Raw genomic sequence first — 17,625 nt, forward strand, 5'->3', positions numbered from 1 at the left:
TCTAAAGAGGGGAGAATAAAAGCTAACTGGATAAAATGAGTGCTGTAAAGAGAATTTTGAAGAGCAGGTCTGGGGTATGTTTTGAGAACGGGAGGAAGAACCCAAGAACTTGCCTGGCACGCACACTGGAAAAAATCAAAGATTAGTTTAAAACTCCTCTATCCTTGTGAAATGGTGATAAAAGTGCTCATATTTTGAGGAATAATAGATGTGGCTAAATGAAAGTGCTCTCTAGAAACAGGTGCTACAGTGTTTGGTTGGCTGGTTGGTTTGTTTGATTTGGTTTTGGTGGTGTTGTTGCTTCCCCAAATGGAGAGTATTTGCTTTCTTTTTAGACCTGTTGCAGTGGAAATGTTTATTTCCGTGATACCGTAAATACTGCGTTTCTAGTGTTAAACACTTGCAATGTTTGGTAGGCAGTGACCTGGCCTTCGCGCACTACTCCCACCCGCTGGATGGCTTCTGCGAGGGGAGTCTCCTAAAGGGGTGGGAAGGCTCGCTGTCCCTGTGGGGAGAGGGGTGAAGGTTCAGAGACAGCCCAGGCCAGTAGCGCTGGGAAGGGTCCACCCCTCTTTGCTGGGCAGGAGAGTGGCCCCAGGCGCAGCAAGGCTGGCTGTAGCCGTGGCGTGCAGGCGGCTCCTATGGCATTATCATGAGTGGTTGAACACAGCCAGGGTAACGCCTGGCTCTCCCCGCGCAGCTTCCATTCTACCAGCAGGGAATGAGAAGGCAGGGCGCAGGAGGCTGGGTGTGCACGTGGGGCGAGGCAGAGGGACTGTGCCGAGGGTGCAGCGGCTGGGCGCGGGCTCCGGGCCGCTCCCGGCGGGGCGGTGTGTGGGGAGCCCCCGTGCTGCGCTGCTGCCGAGCCGCGTCCCCGCCGCTCGCTGGCCGCTGCCGCCCGCCGCAAGCCCGGGAAGCGGGGCCAGGAGCCCGCCCGGCCCACGCGACACCTGCCCATGCCCCGGGGAAGCCCTGCCCGGCGGGGCGGCTCCGGCCCGGCGCGGGGGGCGCCCGCCCACCTGGGCGTTGCTGCCCGGGCTGCCGGCTCCGCCTCTTCCCGCTCTCCGCTCCCTTCCACTCCGGGACTGCGGGGAGCCGGGGGAAGGCGGTGCGGACACCATGGCTCGTGTGCTGAGCCGGGACCCGGTGGACATTGAGGTACCCACTCGCCCTGCCGGGACGTGCGGCTGTCGCTAGCGGGGAGGGGGCTGTGCCCGGCGGCGACGGCGCCCGGTAAAGTTTGGCGGCGTTAGGAAGTGCCTCGCCGCTGCCCGCCGGCGGTGCCCGGAGCCTCGTCCCGCCGTGCCGACCGGCCGCGGCAGCCCTGGCACCGGCCCCTGGAGCTGTGCAGCCGCCCGGGCGGCCGCAGCCCTTGCGGGCAGTGGCTGCCGGAGCAGCGCCGGACGCACCGCTCCCGCCGTGCCCCTGCCCCGTCCTCACGGCGGTGAGCGCGGCCGGCGCCCGGCCGCGGGGCGTGAGGGGGTGGTGCCCGGCGCCTCCCCTCTCCTCGCCTCCTCCCGTCACTCCCCGGCGAACTCGAGGGCAGGGTGTGACCGAGCCCCGTCTCCCCGGTGAGGTCGGGCTCCCGGCTCTGGCAGGGTTCCTGCGGGGCAGGGCTGCTCGGGGGCGTGACCTGATGAGCCCTGGACGGTCTCAAGCTGCGTGGCCGATGGCCTCGGGCTCAGCATCCCGCAGCTGCCTATGGGCCAGCGGAGCTTTGGGGGACCCAGCTCATCGCTGTCTCGCCATGGGTCAGGCTGTGCTCACGGACTGCTCCCAGTCTCCTCGGACCAAAACAATTGCATGGGAGACTGAGCAGGAGGGCAGGAGTAGTACCCTTGCTGCACGTGGCTTTCTCACCTGCGGCACTTGAGGGTTTTGCATGACATTCCTTGCTGCACGTCGTACTGGGTGCTGGAAGTAGGGTCCGGACCTGGCCTTGGGAAGGTGGAGCTGAGGTGGAGTGTGACCAAGGCTGGTGCAGTGGCACACGTGGGGAGCTCCTGCTGATGTTAGCCAGGTTGCAAGGTTGGGCTTCAAGGTAGCATTTTCCCACCTTTCACAGGACCTCACATTTGGCTGTGACTTAAGCTCTTTATGAAGAGTCTAGTAAAACAAAAGCAAAAATAAATCAACTTGTGGTTGATAGTCTTGTTCTGCCCTGACACAACTTTATGTTGTGGTATACCTTGAAGTGAAAAATGTTAAGTTTAGGGTGGGCTATTGCAGCTCATTGAGGCCCAGTCATAATACACAAATATGCACAGCAAAAACTTGAATATATCTCTAGGTCAGTTGTGACTGAATTTCATCATTAGTTCTTGTATTGAGTTTTTGTGTCCAGTCCATTTTCTAGCTGAGCTGCTGCTCAAACCCTGACTATGTCCAGAAATGGTCTTACAGATACTCTGATAAAACTGAAGCATGGAAGGGTTGGGAAGAATGAGCTATCACAGAAGTCTTCCTGGCAATTAGGGAGGCACTGTGGTATGAAACCAGCACTGTGTTTTACTAGCTCAGGGGTTTCAGAGCAGCCAGATTTTTCTTCCAAGTGTTAAAAGTTCATTCCATGACAAAGGTTTGATTTAAGTTGTACAGGTTTTTGAGTACTTAAATTTTTAATGCAAAATATTTCTTGTATTACATTGCTTTGCATTTCTATATATGTATGACTCAGATTCAAAGAACAATGTTATGGTAGGATCCTGTGTTGGTGATAGTAAGCAGTACAACATGATTTAGGAGATGAATTGATGGATTTTGAAAAGGCTAGTGTTTGCTTTATTCTGAGGTTTCAGATAGAAACTTTGGTCAGTATCTTCCTGTATTTTTGTTTTCAGCAGTGGTTTAAACTAGCAAGGAAATCAATGCAGTCTCCTTCTAACCAAGTGTATTGTCTTTCCCCCATCTGTTTGAATAAATTTAGACATTGTATGGTTTGTCTCCCAGATGAATATATCAATAATTACTGATAATCTAATTGCAGCATTGCAGCCCTCTGTGGGTTTTTTTGTGTCCCCCCCCCCATAGGACTTTGTTTTCTTGGGCAGGGGGAAGTACTGCATTTTCAAAAAATTTATTTTATCTTTGTCTTTGAAGTAAGGACAGTGCATGTTAGCTAATCCTATCATTGTAGATAAATATTCTAAATAGTTTTGTTTGTTGAGTGGAGGAGTCTATCAACATGAGCACTGGCAGCACAACTTGAATGTCTTGGTCACTTTCTTGGCTACAGTATAAAAACTGAACCAGTGATTTAGTGAAACTTATCTCAGTGGTTAGTGTCTCAAATTCAAGTTCATATAATTAAAATATTAAAAACGATGTTTGAAGTCCTAGAGCTGCTTTATCATTTATTTAAATAGTTAAGGCTAGATAAAAAGACGTGTCATTGGTTAAAGAGGAGCCAAGAATGTGTGCTAGAAGTAGCTAAAATCACAACTGGTTCTCCAAGTTATTTTACAAAAGAAAAATTCCAGGAAACTGTCCCTGAGGAATCTTGTCCCCCTTGTTTCGCTTAGCCAGTAGCTTCAGCCTCTGGACCTAACTAAAGAAGATGAAAAAATTACATAGATAGTTGTGTTCTAAAAATGTGCTTTCCAAATTGTGGAAGACTAGGCGTGTTGTGATTTAAATATATGTTTTTCACCAGTTTTATTTTTTTTAACACTCAAACAAAAATAAGACCCAAAATACCAAAACAAAACAACAACTCCCTCCCCTCAAGTACTGGCAACTCCACAAACCCCAAACACTGCCTTTTTTGAATACAGTCAACTGTCAAAGTGTGCTGCTAATATTCCTTGGATGCAGATACTCCAAGCAAAAGGAAAGAAAGCTTATACATGTGAAAGTACCTGCCTTGGATTTATGGTATAAGGACTTGCCTTGGATTTTTGTTTATTATCTCTCTAAGTCTTTACAAGAATTTTTGAAATCTACACTATGAGGGCAGCATTCCCTTTCTAACTTGTAATGTGAGTGTTAAACGTCCATTCAAACCCCAGAGAATGTTTACAGGCTTCATGTAAACTTCCCAATCATACTCTGGGAAAAAAAGTCTTCCATTCTTTTGCCTTCTCTCTTGTTTCACCTGATTCTTATCATTGTGTGTAAACCATATATAATTACATCTATTGCAGTCTTAAGGATTCTTTGAAGAATTGAAGTTGTCCAATCAAGTACTCGGAAATTAATGAATTGCAAAACGGTTAAATGTTGAATGGAATCTTGAATGACACTGTTCAGTGTTGTTCTCTGTGTGCTGTGTTTTCCTGACAGCATTCCAGTGTTTCTCTGCACTCTCTCATCATTTCACTTGGTGATATTTGGGTAGTGGATACTTTCTACCTCTTAGCCACCCAGACAGAGTACAGCTGGGGAGAAGAGTAGGTCTCCCAGCCTTTCTTGGTAAGGGCTTCTTCGCGGCAGAGTGGAGATACTTTGCCACAGTGTTGTCACAAACCTGAAACATTCACCGAAAGTTAAAACCAGCCCCCCAATACAACTTAGAATGAAACAGCGTTATCATTCTTATAGTAGGTAGGCAGTATGTTGGCAGTTCATAGATCTATCTGAATTATGTATTGCATATATTTAAAGGGGAATTGGGTGTTGATGAGTGGGTAATTCCCTGCTGGACCAGCAGCTGGGTACCTAGAATGCTGTCACAGCTGTTTCCACCCCAGCACTGATGCCTGACTTGTGAGAATAAAATGAAAGGTGTGAAGGGCTAGAGCCATGTTTTGAAATTGCAACTGGGGAATTGTCTGAGAACTATCAGGGTAAATTTACGTCACTTTCACTTATCATGTAACGAACATTGTCACTATAACTATGTTATGCTTTCTCTTCATTTAGCTTCAGAAAGTATAAATGGATCTTAAATCATGTATTTTTATTTCAAAAGTTATATAATTCAACCAAGTATTTCTTTGGTGTTACTTCAGGGTTCAGAGGAATGTTTCTTAAGGGCCAGACTGTGCCCACTGGGTGCTTACCTTAGTGGGAACACAAGAGGCTCCAGGAATTCTTCAGTGCCCAGCAGGCACATTTGAGTTCCTTGAGCAGCAAGTTTTACTGCTATCTGAAGGCCGTAATGGATGTAGGATGAGGTTATGGGCTGTTTGGGCAGCTTACTGATGGTACAGACAGCACACGTGCACTCAAGGGCTGCAGCTGGTTTCAGAGTCAGCCAGGGGAGCAGAATCCCTTGTGCCATGCTTCCTGCTGCATGGAAGGGTCACTTGGGAAGTGCTCCTAAGCCTCGAGAAAGCATTACTGTACTACCTGCAAATTCTGTACTGTTTTAAGTAGCAGGTTTTATAGCAGTGGCAGTTCTTCGTTCCCTGGGATATACTTAGTAGCTGTTACCAAGCATGGGAGCATGGGCTATGACAGCAAGGTAAGCCAGTTTCACTTTTCAGATTTTTCTCCCAATGCAAATGGACAAGAACAGTGGAAAACTGCAAGTAGAAAGGTATGTCTGAGAGCTAAGCTTGGTGTGCTCACAGGAGGAAGCAGGGCAGGGATTGAAAAATAAAGAATACTGTAAAAAACAGGAAACCTCCGGTAAGATAGCAGGGAATTCCACTAGTCAGCATGGCTCACAAAGCTGTTAGGCAAAGTTTATGTGAATAAATAGCTGAAGCTAGCTTTCTTTGATCGAGGCTAAACTTTTATTTTTAAAAGCCCCAGTTATTACAGTGTCTCTCTCTGTTGTAGGTACCTGTTAGTTTTCTGAAGTTCCATAACGAACCTTTAATATGTAGAATGTTTTTATGCTACTGCTTTATAGCTTGTTATGATGATCAGATGGCTGTTCCAGATTGATGGCTGTGGCTTCCTAGGGTCATTTGACAAGCAGTCAGTGAGAAAACAAAACTTCCTGTTTAGCTGTTTTTGCTTAATGAATTTCTCAAGCCTTTTCATTGTTTTAGTGGTTTTATTGTAATAAACTCTTAGCTGAGTGGAACAGCAATTATAGCATGATTGCTTAGACCTCATGGAAGATTATAGACCACAATTATCATGTCTGTCTTAGAAAATTGAACAATGATTTACTCATCAGGTTAGAATTTGATCTGGCAAATAGGAAGGAAAGTCTTCTGTATGAAACATTTTATCTTTTCATGTTTTATATGCAAATCCTGCTGATGCGCAAGGAATTATGTATGGTCTTGCTTCTACTGCCAATAGTCTGCTAGATTGTAGCAGCCAAGCCTTCCAAAGTAATTACATTGGGAAAAAAAATCGACTTGTGCTTTTCATTTTTCTTCCGCCTTTGAGTTTTAATGTTACTTATGAGTTAAACTTCCAATTTTTTCCACATCCTTAGAATTTTACTCTTTATATAAGGTCTTTCAAGTAAGAGCTGCTGATCCCACTCTTCTCATGGCTGAGACTTAAGAGTAGTCACTGCAGTTAGCAACTCTGAAAACAAGCAGGAACTGAAATTCATTTCTTTTTAGTTACAGAAATTAATTCCATGTTATAGACCAAACTTGAATTATAGTCTTTCCTCTGCTTAGTGTCACATCTTTTAAGAAAGTACAACTATATGTTGATGTAGGAAGCTGATATCCATGAGGCAGGATTTTGCTGATCAGCTGTGACAAGAGTGCAGCACTGCAGGGCAGGTATTTGAGGCGCATTTGAAGGGGTGCAGTTTTAGCAGCAGGGCAGGACTTGCCCAGTTTTCAGTGCAGCCCAGAGAGGTGTGGCTGTATCAGATGGACTGGGATTTGCTTGCACCCAGGATTGCTTAGGTCTCTCCATCCTACTGGCCAGTGTACATGCATGGTGCAGTTTGTGCTACCCGAAGACACAAGCTGCTGCTTTTCAAATTAATACTTTGAAAAATTCTACTGCCTATCCTATCCTATCCTATCCCATCCCATTTTGCCAGTGTCAGTAAAATGACCCAGGGAACACAAAAGTAACTGGCACTGAGTTGGGAACGCATGTCTAGTTAAAATATTGAGAAAAGCTGAAATTCCTGGTGGCTGCAGACAAGCTGGATTGAATATGTCCTGTTTATTCTGGCTATGCTAACCCTTTGACAGCATTGAGTTCAAATCAAAAACTGCTTTCTCTCCCTCCCTGGTTGCCTGGCAACTTCCCTCCTCTTATTAGCATATGATTTCTATTCCTTTTTTTATTTCATCAGTACAGCGTTACACACTCTGCTCCCTGCCCTGTGCTGTCACCTTTGAGAAGAGCAGGATTTGTGCCTTTATATGAGACTTCGGCAAGTATGTGATTTGGCAAAGAAATCAAACATTTGGGATTTGGAACCTTTGGCCATAAATGCCTTATCAGAAGCTCAGAGGGTGGTGTTTGTGTGGGCATGTTTTTCGAAGTCTTTTCATTTTCATTTGCTGTCATTTTTATACTAAGGGCAGAATTCTTGCAAATCAGCACAGCATAAATCTCTGGCCTCTCTACATGTGCAGAGCATCAGTTTGTGAAACGTGCCAACAGAGATTGGCTACACAGATCTTGGGGGGCATTTTGTCCTCTTGGTCTGTATGCAGTTCCATAATGTAATATGCAATGCCATAATTCAAAATATAAATTTTTTAAAAAGTCATGTATATCCAGGTCAAACTATGATTGGGAAAGAAGGCAGCTAAAGAAGTAAGTGGAAGAATTGAACTAAGTACTCAGATTTTCTTCTCATAATAATGCGATTTAGGAAAAAAGAACATTTTGCCTTTCAATTGGCCAGGTGTATTCTTTTATGAAATAACAGGTGATTCAGACTGGGTCTGTAGTTTAAATTGCCTTTTTTCTGCTCATGGACTCTTACAACTATAATAAACACCCCAATATTTTTTTGCTGTTGCATCTGGTAAAGAATGTAAGATTCAAGTAGGAGTAGAAAAAACCTACAGTAACAACAAAAAATAGAAGACAGTGAGGAGGAAATGACAAAGCGTTTGAGGGGTGTTTATATCAAGATGTGTAAAGGAGTTTTTTCTTAATATTATCCAAATCATAAATCAGAAATGAAATAATCTACTTTTTCAACATCCTTGGGTTTTTTTATGCTGTGGTCTGAGTTTGGCAATTTCACTTTTCCTCTGTCAAAATACTTCGATCTTCCTGTGAAACATCTGGGTTCTTACTGTGGCCATAGATGCCTCCCTAAGCCAATGTGGAATTTTCAGTGTTTTTAGGTCTTGCAGAGACTTCACCATTTGAATTAAGAGTAAGCCCACCTATAAAAGTATTTTGTTTTTAAAGATGCTTCCACTGTTTAAAGATATCGTTTCAGAAAACATTATTAGTTTGACAAATATTAATGTATGTGATGTTGGTATTTAATTTGTAGATTTAAAGTGATAAACACAATGAAGTCCTTGAAATGCCAAACCTTTCATCTCTGCTCAAGCCAAGGTTCAATTTTATTTTCAGTATGACATTTGCTGCCTGAAGTGTTACAAGTGACTTGACCTTAAAATTACGTTTATTTTAGTTCATTGAAATGGTTGGCCTTTCCAGTTCAACTTGACACGAGCAGTGCAAATGGGAGAAGACAGACATGCTTGCCTGTGACTCTATTTGAAAGCAAATTAAAAAGGTATCTAGGTGATGAATCTGAATATTTCCATTTAGATGGGATGGTAGTCATCAGTTAAAGGCAATCATGGTGCATTCTGACATTTTAATTTCAGGTTCAAAAACAATTATATATGTAATTAAGGAGTAAAGTGTCCAGGCAGCCAACCTGTCTGATTTACATGTCTTGTTGGTGTGTGTGGGGTTTTTTTAATAGATATACCTGCGCATACCACTTTGAGACTGTAGAAGGTGGAAAATCTGAAAGTTTGATGTTAGTTAATATGTTCTTCTTAAGGACACTCTTCTTTCAAGTATTAGTCATACACTCAGTGTCATTAGGTTTATGTTTATCATGGAGATTGGACTCTGTGCCATTTTTAGAGAGGTTGTTGTGGTACCTAGTTTATTAATATATTGTGGCATGCTTGCCTTGGTTTTTGGTATGATTTTGTTAACTGTGCTCTGAGAGGCCTTATTTAAATTGAAACTTCTGTTGGGATGAACTGTCCTGGCTGAGCTTTTCTCGGTCAACAAAACATTTGGCCAACGTAGAGAGAATGAAACAGGCTGCTGTGTAGGAGATGCATGTCTCCTAAGACAGGGATTTTTTTCTTGTGCTGTGCACTCTGTACAGGGCTGTCTGCCCAGCCTTGAGAGAGGTCCTCATACTGTCCAATTGCATGTCTGTCAGTTGATTAAGGAATGAGAATATTGTGCTCTGAAGGGAGCCCTTTGCACTCTTGAGCTGAAAAGACAGAAGGCAGGACGTGCTTCTGAGAGAGGAAAAAAGTGCTGATAAATATGTGGAGGGATCTAGGGGGAAGGAGAAATAAAATAAGCACTGCAAGCAAGCTATTGCTGAGTTTAATAATCACAGCATTTTCCGGTCCAGCCATTGCACCGTTAGCATCTCTACTAGCATCTTGCTCATTGTAAAATGCTTGGGTTTTCCTTGATTGTGAAGGGCATTCTATGAAACCCAACTCTATTCTGCTCTTAACAATAAGCTGGCTACCCTTCCACCCAGGCATGTCTAGCATCCATGCAAAACTCCAGAATTCATTTGTGAAAGTAGGTAGAAGTGTTAGAATAAGTTATTAAAAATGTAGACCCATAATGGGAGTAAAGAAGATTGCAAGTATAAAGAGAGGTTTTACACCTGGAAGTTATTATAGTTATTTAGATTGAGCGAGAATAATAACCAATTGTTTTCTAAGATGTATGACACATTTATGAAAAACCTTGAAGGATAAATGGATCTTTTTAGTATGCTACTTCCACAAAGGACTCTATGAATAAAATAATAGTGAGAGAACTCTCAGTGGATGCTGAATACTGCTAATTGATGAAATTATTACTTATTACACTGCAACTGAACTCTGCTTAGAAACACTATTTTCAGTATGATTTTTTGAAAATGACAGCTGAAATGTAAGAGGCTTTGTATTGAAAGTGAATAGTGATAATTTCTTGATATCTTTGAAATGAAGGATATTTCGATGACAGTTAAAACTGAAAAAAGTGTTTTTTCTTAAGTGCACAGATTATGGACTATGACTGTGAAAATAAAATGAAATTTCCTGAAATCAATAAAGTAGACTTAATGTGGATTTATGAGGCATTTTAAAAATAACTTCAAGTATTCTATTTATAATAAAGCAGTCAATTATTTGTGTCGGCAGTTTTCATATTATGTCACATTTTAAGGTTAAAAATTAGGTTTGCGAGATAGAGTGTAGCCATCATATTAAGGAAAACTCTTAATTCTAAATTAAATCAGTATTGAAGAATACTGCTGATTTACTGCTCAGGGCAAAATGGGAATGAGGACCAGATTTGCTTTTCTATTGATGAAATTAGGGCCTGCTGTCCTTCTTGGTGTGTCTAGTTAGGTCTATATGCTAACTCTCATGGATTGTTATCAGTAATCAGTGTGAGCATCTGCACTCAAAAGATCACATATAGTGCAACATTTTGCAATATAATTACAGGTAAATACAAGGTCTAATTTTAGCCTTAACAAATCTGTTCATCAGTGCTAAGATGAACCTCCCTGTTAATTTCAGCAGTCTTAAGAATCAGAGGGACAAAGTAGGCTTGTGCAAATTCATGCTCACACTTGTGTGTGGTTGTGTTTGTATGCTACAGGAACACAAGATGGGAGATTAGAGGTGGTTCCCAGACTTATTCTGCTTCCATTTTAAAACTGTGTTTGATATTGCCCTTTTTTCAGTTCCAATTGAAAATGCAAAATTTGAAAGATTTTAGTAAGCACGAACATAGCTTTTCAAAACAGATGGAAGTGAGAAAGTGACAAAAGAGTTGGGAGGGGGGAAAAAAAAAAAAAAGCAAAGAAGATAACCACAACAGAAGCTGTTCTAGAATGCTGGTGATGAAATGTAGAAAGAAAATGAATACAGAACAGAAAAAATGAAAATATTATCTCTTCTCAAAGTATCTATAGTCTAAGTAAAGTTCAGTAGTCAGCAGTAACCAATACTCTGCTGAAGGGCCAGAACTCTTTCATTAGGATAGGGTATGATAAGAAATAGTTTCTGGAAGACTGTAGAGTAAGAACTGCTTCTTAAGTAAAGCAGAATAGCTTACATGCTGCTAAATCTTGGTACCGGGTGAGGGGATAAGATGAATTGATTTAGGAACCCTTAGAAGTATTTAGCACAAAAGCAAAGTTAGATAATTTTTAACTCCCAGTATAATGTTCTTTATGCACTTAATCGATGCGCCCTTAGTGAAAAATATGTAAAAAGTCTTGAGAGTTGGGCTAAAACTCTTTTAGTGCTGGAACAGCGTTCTTGTCATGCTTGCTCTGAGATTTGCTTTTATAATCTTAGCTGAACAGCAAATCAGTTCAACATCTCATCCAGGTTTGCCTTCCATCCTGTGCAGGGCAAGGCAGAACATGGGGATGGAAGTCTTGTTCCAGGAGTGATTCCAGTAATGATTAGACTATTTTACAAAAGTGTCTGTTGTAATTATTTGTGACTCTTAGCCAATTTTTCCCTGTTTCAAATGGAAGCAGGGAACTCATGTATTTAAGTAGAGGTAAGTGTTGAAACTTAGGTAGAGTTTCAGGCTGAGAACCATCATCTTGGAGGCAGCCAGTTGGTGTGTAAGTCCAGGAGGGTGAGAGAGAACAGCGGTTGTGGTTGTGTTCCTCCTGTCTGGTGTTTTATCACACTCAGCTAAGGTGTCCTGCTGTTAATCCCCTCCTCAGGTGCTGTAAGAAGCAGCTTAGTTTGGCTTGCAACTTCCACTCCTGGAGTTAGACTTGCCCTTCTTACAAAGCTTCCCTGTGAATGTAGGCCCTGACTCAGGACAAGGGAGCAAACAATAGCTAAAAGAAGAGGTGACCTAAAGTCAAGTGGAAAGAGCTCAGCATGACTTGGCAACACGACTCAACCATATCCTGGGCTGCATCTAAAGAAGTGTAGCCAGGAGGTCGAAGGAGGTGATTCTTCCACTCGACTTTGCCCTTGTGAGACCCTCACCTAGTGTACTGCATCCAGCTCTGGGGTCCGCAACATAAAAAAGATGTGGACTTTTTTGAGCGAGTCTAGAGGAGAGACAGAAAAATGATCAGAGGGCTGGAATACCTCTCCTCTGAAGACAGGCTGACAGAGTTGGGGTTGTTTGGAAGAGAAGGCTCAGGAGAGACTTTAGAGCAGCTTTCTGGTACCTAAAGAGCGCCTACAAGAAAGCTGGAGAGGGACTTTTTTTTGTTTGTTTTTTACAAGGAGACGTAGTGATAGGACAAGGGCAATGGGCTTTAAACAGAAAGAGAGTGGGTCTACATGAGATGTTTGGAAGAAATTCTATACTGTGAGGGTGGTGAGGCACTGGAGCAGGTTGCCCAGAGAAGTTGTGGATGCCTCATCTCTGCAGTGTTCAAGTCCGGGTTGTATGGGGTTTGAGCAACCTGGTCTAATGGAAGGTGTCCCTGCCCATGGCAGGGGAGCTGGAACTGGATGAGCTTCAAGGTCCCTTCCAACCCAAACCATTCTATGATTCGATGAGGTAAAGACTAAATCCACATTTCTGAAGCTGGCAGGCACAGAAGTACAGGAAGGTGGCACTTGCAGAGAATTACCTGGGTACCTTTCCTTTGTATAGTTTCTAAAAGATGTTACTTCTGTTACAACTTTTCCTGTTACTCTGCAGTATGTGCTTCTGCTCGTAACAAACAGCAAAGGGATACTGGTCTGAGACAATTGGTTTTTAATACTTCCATCCTAATTGAATGATAGCTTTGTGGTCTTGTATTCTGGGAAAGAGAACTTTGACCTCTCAGCAAGATGGGAATTTTATTTTTTCAAAAGTCCATTACTTTGATTTTGATGCAGCTTGAAATCCACAGCCTTAGAATCATTTCAGTATGTTTATAGGAGAAATACTTCACTGTAATTTTAGAAAACCTTACAAAGGATAAAAGGAATAGTTCTTCCCTGCTCAGAGGTCTCACAGCAGAGATGCAGTTTTGCTTAATAAGGAGAAGAATTGAAAACTAATGCTACTACATGCAACACCATTTATAAAGTATTTAAAAGTAAGTTTTCTCTATAAGCATGGGACAAAGTATAATAGATCAGAATCCAAATGTTTGCTGGCACGTTTCTAGATTGGGCAGCCTTACCTCATTATTTTATTTTTTTAAGAGTATCGCCTCTGCCTCTGTCCCACACATTCATCAGTATTTAATGTCAATGAGATTTGAAAATCAAAACTGTAAGAGTGAAGAACTCAAGGAATTTTTATATTTCCTGTTACTGATATATGTTCCACTCTCATCTATAACATGTGAGTCCCTGTATACTTACAGAATATCACTTTTCCTTGCTTAAAGGTGTCAACATCACTTTGTGCTTCAGCAAAAGTGAACAATGACATTTTAAAACAAAATGGAGAAATTGTCAACAGTTTCCTCTTGCCTTACTTGCATGGGCTATTGAATTTTGTTGTTTGAAAATTAGCTGTGGGTTTGGTTTTTTTTTTTCAATTACCAGACATTTAATAATATTTTAAAATATGACTTCACATATCAAACCCTCACTATTTATCAGATGCAATTACAAATCCTTCACATTTCCATTTTATTTCTACATGCTCATTCTTTTTTTCCTTTTTGATGAGGATGCTCTGGTGTATACACAAAGTTAGTGGAAAGTCAGTAGTCCCATTGTCAATTTTGCATTTTACCATTGTATTAAACAGTTGCTACTGAAATTTTTGTAGAAGTTTGCACACTAGTTGCAAAAAGGTAGGTTTACTTGTTACTTCATGTCGCAACAGATTTAGAAAGTCAGTACTGATAGATAGTTGGCATGTTCTTGGAACAAATACAAATGTTCACATTTGTTTCAAGCACTGAATGTACTAGATCTTTTGGATGTATATTGTTACTCTCATACTTCCATTTCAAGTTCATTTATTGGACTTTGAAAATCACCTTTTAACAAAGTTTTCAGAACATTGCTTTGCTCAGCTAAAATTAGTTCCGCTGTTTTGCCAGTGATTAAACTTAAGCAGTATTAACTTTGCTAATTTCTCTCCTATGATCAAAAGTTAGCAGAGCATTCACTTGTCATTAACAGATGTGTCTCTAATGCAAGTTCGGGTTTTGGTTAAGCAAACACTCAAAACTGAGGGTCCAATTTGGAGTTTCAGTTACGGAGATACAATGGCCTTTTTTGGTTCCGACAAAGCTTATTTTCAAAGGCAACTGAGCTTGCTTTGTCTTGTGATCTGTTGGTCTTGTAGAAAAATAGAAGTGAGATGTAATTGTATGTGTATAATAATGATCCTTTTTGCTATATAAAATATAGAAAAATAATAAATGACTCCCCATTTGGGTGAGCAGTTACAAATCATATTTGTATTCCTCATGTAACAGAGCAATTTAATGTGCAAACATTTTAGACATAGATCAATTTTATAGAGGAAACCAAAAAGTTCTGATATACCTGTGATGCAAACCTAATATTTTTCTGAAGCTTTAAGTTTTGGTTTGTAAAGGAGGAAGATGTTTTTCTTACAAAGATGAAAAAAGGTGACTTTTGGGGTAGTGGGTATCACAGACTGGAAACCATGTATGTGTTGACCTCTAAAGTAACAGCAGTCATGAAGCTAAGAATCAAGGCTGTGACGTGAGTTGCTCTGGTTTTTTTTGCACTTCACCAATTGGTTGGATGATGAAAGACTGTCCAGTTAGGGAGAAAAATTACTAAAATGTTAACTGTATGTGTAGAATGAGATAGCTGCACAAAATTTTAAAACCTACTTTTAAAGGCTGTAAATTAAGAAATGCGTTATCCAACCAAATGAATATATATATAGTTAATTCAACTCTGAGTACATCAGCCAGAGCTGTGCTCAGCTATGTCTTCTCTGAATTTGCTGTGCAAAGGCTAATATTTTTGGATGTGGTGTATTGTTTATAGTGTGAAAGCATGATCTTATCACAGAGTGGGGTGTCCCTGGAGAAGCCTCAGAACTGATCCTGTGGTATGGTGCAGTTTGAGCCTGCTTTAGGCTGTATGGTTTTGATGTATATATGCTTGTGTTAAATGCATGAATAATTCACTGATACTGGTACTACTTGGATATTTAAGTAAAGCCTGGAGGGTGAGTATTCGCTTTAGTTTTCCCTGTGAGGGTCAAGGCACTTCTGTAGAGATTAGTTGTGTCAAGAAGGTAGCATGCAGAGTTTCCATGAGCGTAATTTACCACCCAGAGCTCTTCCCATAGAGGAGAGTGGTTGGTATCTATGGGAAACAAGTAACATTTTTTGGGTTTCATTTTAATAAACCTTTTAGAATTTACAGTAATACCTAGCACAAATGCATTGCTGAGTTAGAGAAATCAAGCTCTAAATCTGACAGTTAAGGTAACAGCAATATTATGTAAACCATGCTTAGGGTTGTATAATTTTGCTACTTTGTTAATGTGTAATGCATTAACTTAGTTTATGTAACGGGAAGTGCATGAGGTATAACACACTTTTGTTAACATAGACATATTCATAACTAAGACTTTCCCGACTTTTGTGGGAGTGATTTAGAAAACTGCTCATTTTGTTAAGACATAGTATTTACATATTGCAGGAAAATCTGAGGACCAAGAAATTCTGTAGTGGTAAAATTGAAAATCCCATTCCTTAAGTATCTAGTAATGGATCGAGGACTACACCTCTAGGATACTGGTACACTGTGAGGGTGTCACAGGGTAAATTGTCTTACTCTCTCTAGGGGCTTACTCTACTAGGGGCTATGCAAGGAGTGCAAGGAACCAGAAAGGTCTTTGTTCTGCTATCAGCAGTTTGTCTTAGGGGGGAATTTAAAGCTATGTGGAAATGTAAAAATGAAGATACAGCACTTAAGTGCTATGCTAAAGGCAGTGACCTGGCAGCACACAGGTAGCATATGCTTATCACTAGATCGTCCACTGGCCTTAGTTCTTGCTCCTTTTTGAAACCATGAGCTTGTGTGGCTTGAAGAAGAAATTTGTCTTGTGATTAAAAGCTGGGACTTTTCCAGCTGGGTTTGAGCTCCCCCTGCCCATATGGATACCAGGATTCAGGGTCAGGCCTCAGTCCTTGAGCAGGTTGGCTTCTCCATCCCTGTCTCGCAGAAGGCTGCAGTGCTGCTGCTCTTCTGGCACTGGTTCATAGGCTGGTTGTCTCTTCAAAGTACTGGAGCCCCATCTTCCAACTCGCTGGACCTTGAGGACTGGTTTGTAGCTAATAATAGTATAAAGGGCTCAGGCAGGAGCAGAGGGCCACCTGGAGAATTTATTGTTACTGAAAGAGATGGGAGGGTTGCACCTTGTCACACTGTGATGTATTGGAATAAACTATGTTCACAGTCTGCTTGTGACTTTGCTCATGTGTGCAGCCATTTGTCTCAGTAACAGAAAGCATATCTGGTAATATACAAAAATAATTCCTTGGGGGTTTCCCTTGGATTTTCCAAAGGCTGACCACATTCTTCCCTTGGTGTTTCCACTCATTTCACATTTCATCAAGCTTTCTCTGGCTTTTGTTGCTTCACAATTAAACCAGGCCTGAACTACTGTGAAAGCATGGTCTTTTCACCGTTTTGAAATTTTTGCATGAATTCATGAATTCCTAAGAGACATTATCATCCAAGTTACATAAATTGTTTGTAAAGGTTCTCATCAGTTCTGATCTTCAGTAACGAAATACATATTTGACACAACTGTCAATTTGTGGGATAGTCTGTCATAAATAAGCATGTGGGAGAGATTCACAACATTGTCCTATATTCTTTCAATAATGGAAAATAACACAGAGCTAGCTTCAGGAAGACATGACACCATAGATACTTTTCGAAATCTCGTGTTTATCTTCTGGTGTCACAAACTCTCCTATGACTAGAACTTTCTGATTGGGCAATGAAACTTTCATGTTATAATGGGGACTTTACATGGCATGTAAAGTCCTGCATCTGACTGTCAGTGCCTCATGCAGCTTTCCAAGAAGTAGAGTATATGTGAGAAGCAAAATGTGAATTAGGCAATTCAAATTAGATATTAATAGGAGTTCACACCTTGGTCATCTTCTTCACTGATGTGATTTTTCAACGCAGTTCCTCATTGTGGGGTCATCTAATCTCATGAAAACAAATACTTTTGAATTCTTTAGCCTTTGACTGAATAGCAATTATAAAATTAGTTTCATATTCAGATATACTAGAAAATATTAGTGGAAAAGCCCCGGGTATTTGTTTCTGTCAGTGAATTAACACTTGCATAGCTTTGAAATTAATTGTTTAATATGCTCATTATTCTTAGAAAAAATAAATATGTTCTCATTATGTTCACTTGGTGAACGCATGTATCTTGCAATACATTTAATGTTACTTGCTGTGAGGGAGATTACAACTCGTTTTAAGGAAATTGGGTAGATTAATGGAATGGGGTGGGTTAAATTGCTCTCTGCATGCATTCCCTAGCATGCCTGGCCTACTCCGGAATTTTAATTGATATATATAAAAGTTTTTAGCTGAGGAGGCTCTGTGAAGCAAC

General features: G+C 41.3%; 1 protein-coding gene across 5 annotated transcripts in view; it reads left to right on the plus strand.

The window, feature by feature from the left end:
- Nucleotides 1–883: 883 nt before the first annotated feature.
- The window catches only part of DPYD (dihydropyrimidine dehydrogenase), a 353,009-nt gene continuing 336,267 nt past the window's right edge, over nt 884–17,625 (plus strand). For 2 of the 5 annotated variants that reach the window (XM_042030117.1, XM_042030119.1), the window contains exon 1: nt 7,190–7,253. In XM_042030117.1, coding sequence (XP_041886051.1) covers nt 7,239–7,253 — 15 coding nt within the window. In that variant the 5' untranslated portion in view covers nt 7,190–7,238. Of the gene's footprint in view, nt 1,159–1,210; nt 1,234–7,189; nt 7,254–17,625 lie in introns of those variants that run through there. The other 3 variants (XM_042030116.1, XM_042030118.1, XM_042030120.1) reach the window with 3 other exon arrangements.

The sequence above is a fragment of the Corvus kubaryi genome, unplaced genomic scaffold, assembly GCF_017639235.1.
Source record: "Corvus kubaryi isolate FWS band 111438036 unplaced genomic scaffold, C.kubaryi_AGA036_p1.0 37334, whole genome shotgun sequence".
NCBI classification, from domain to species: Eukaryota; Metazoa; Chordata; class Aves; order Passeriformes; family Corvidae; genus Corvus; species Corvus kubaryi.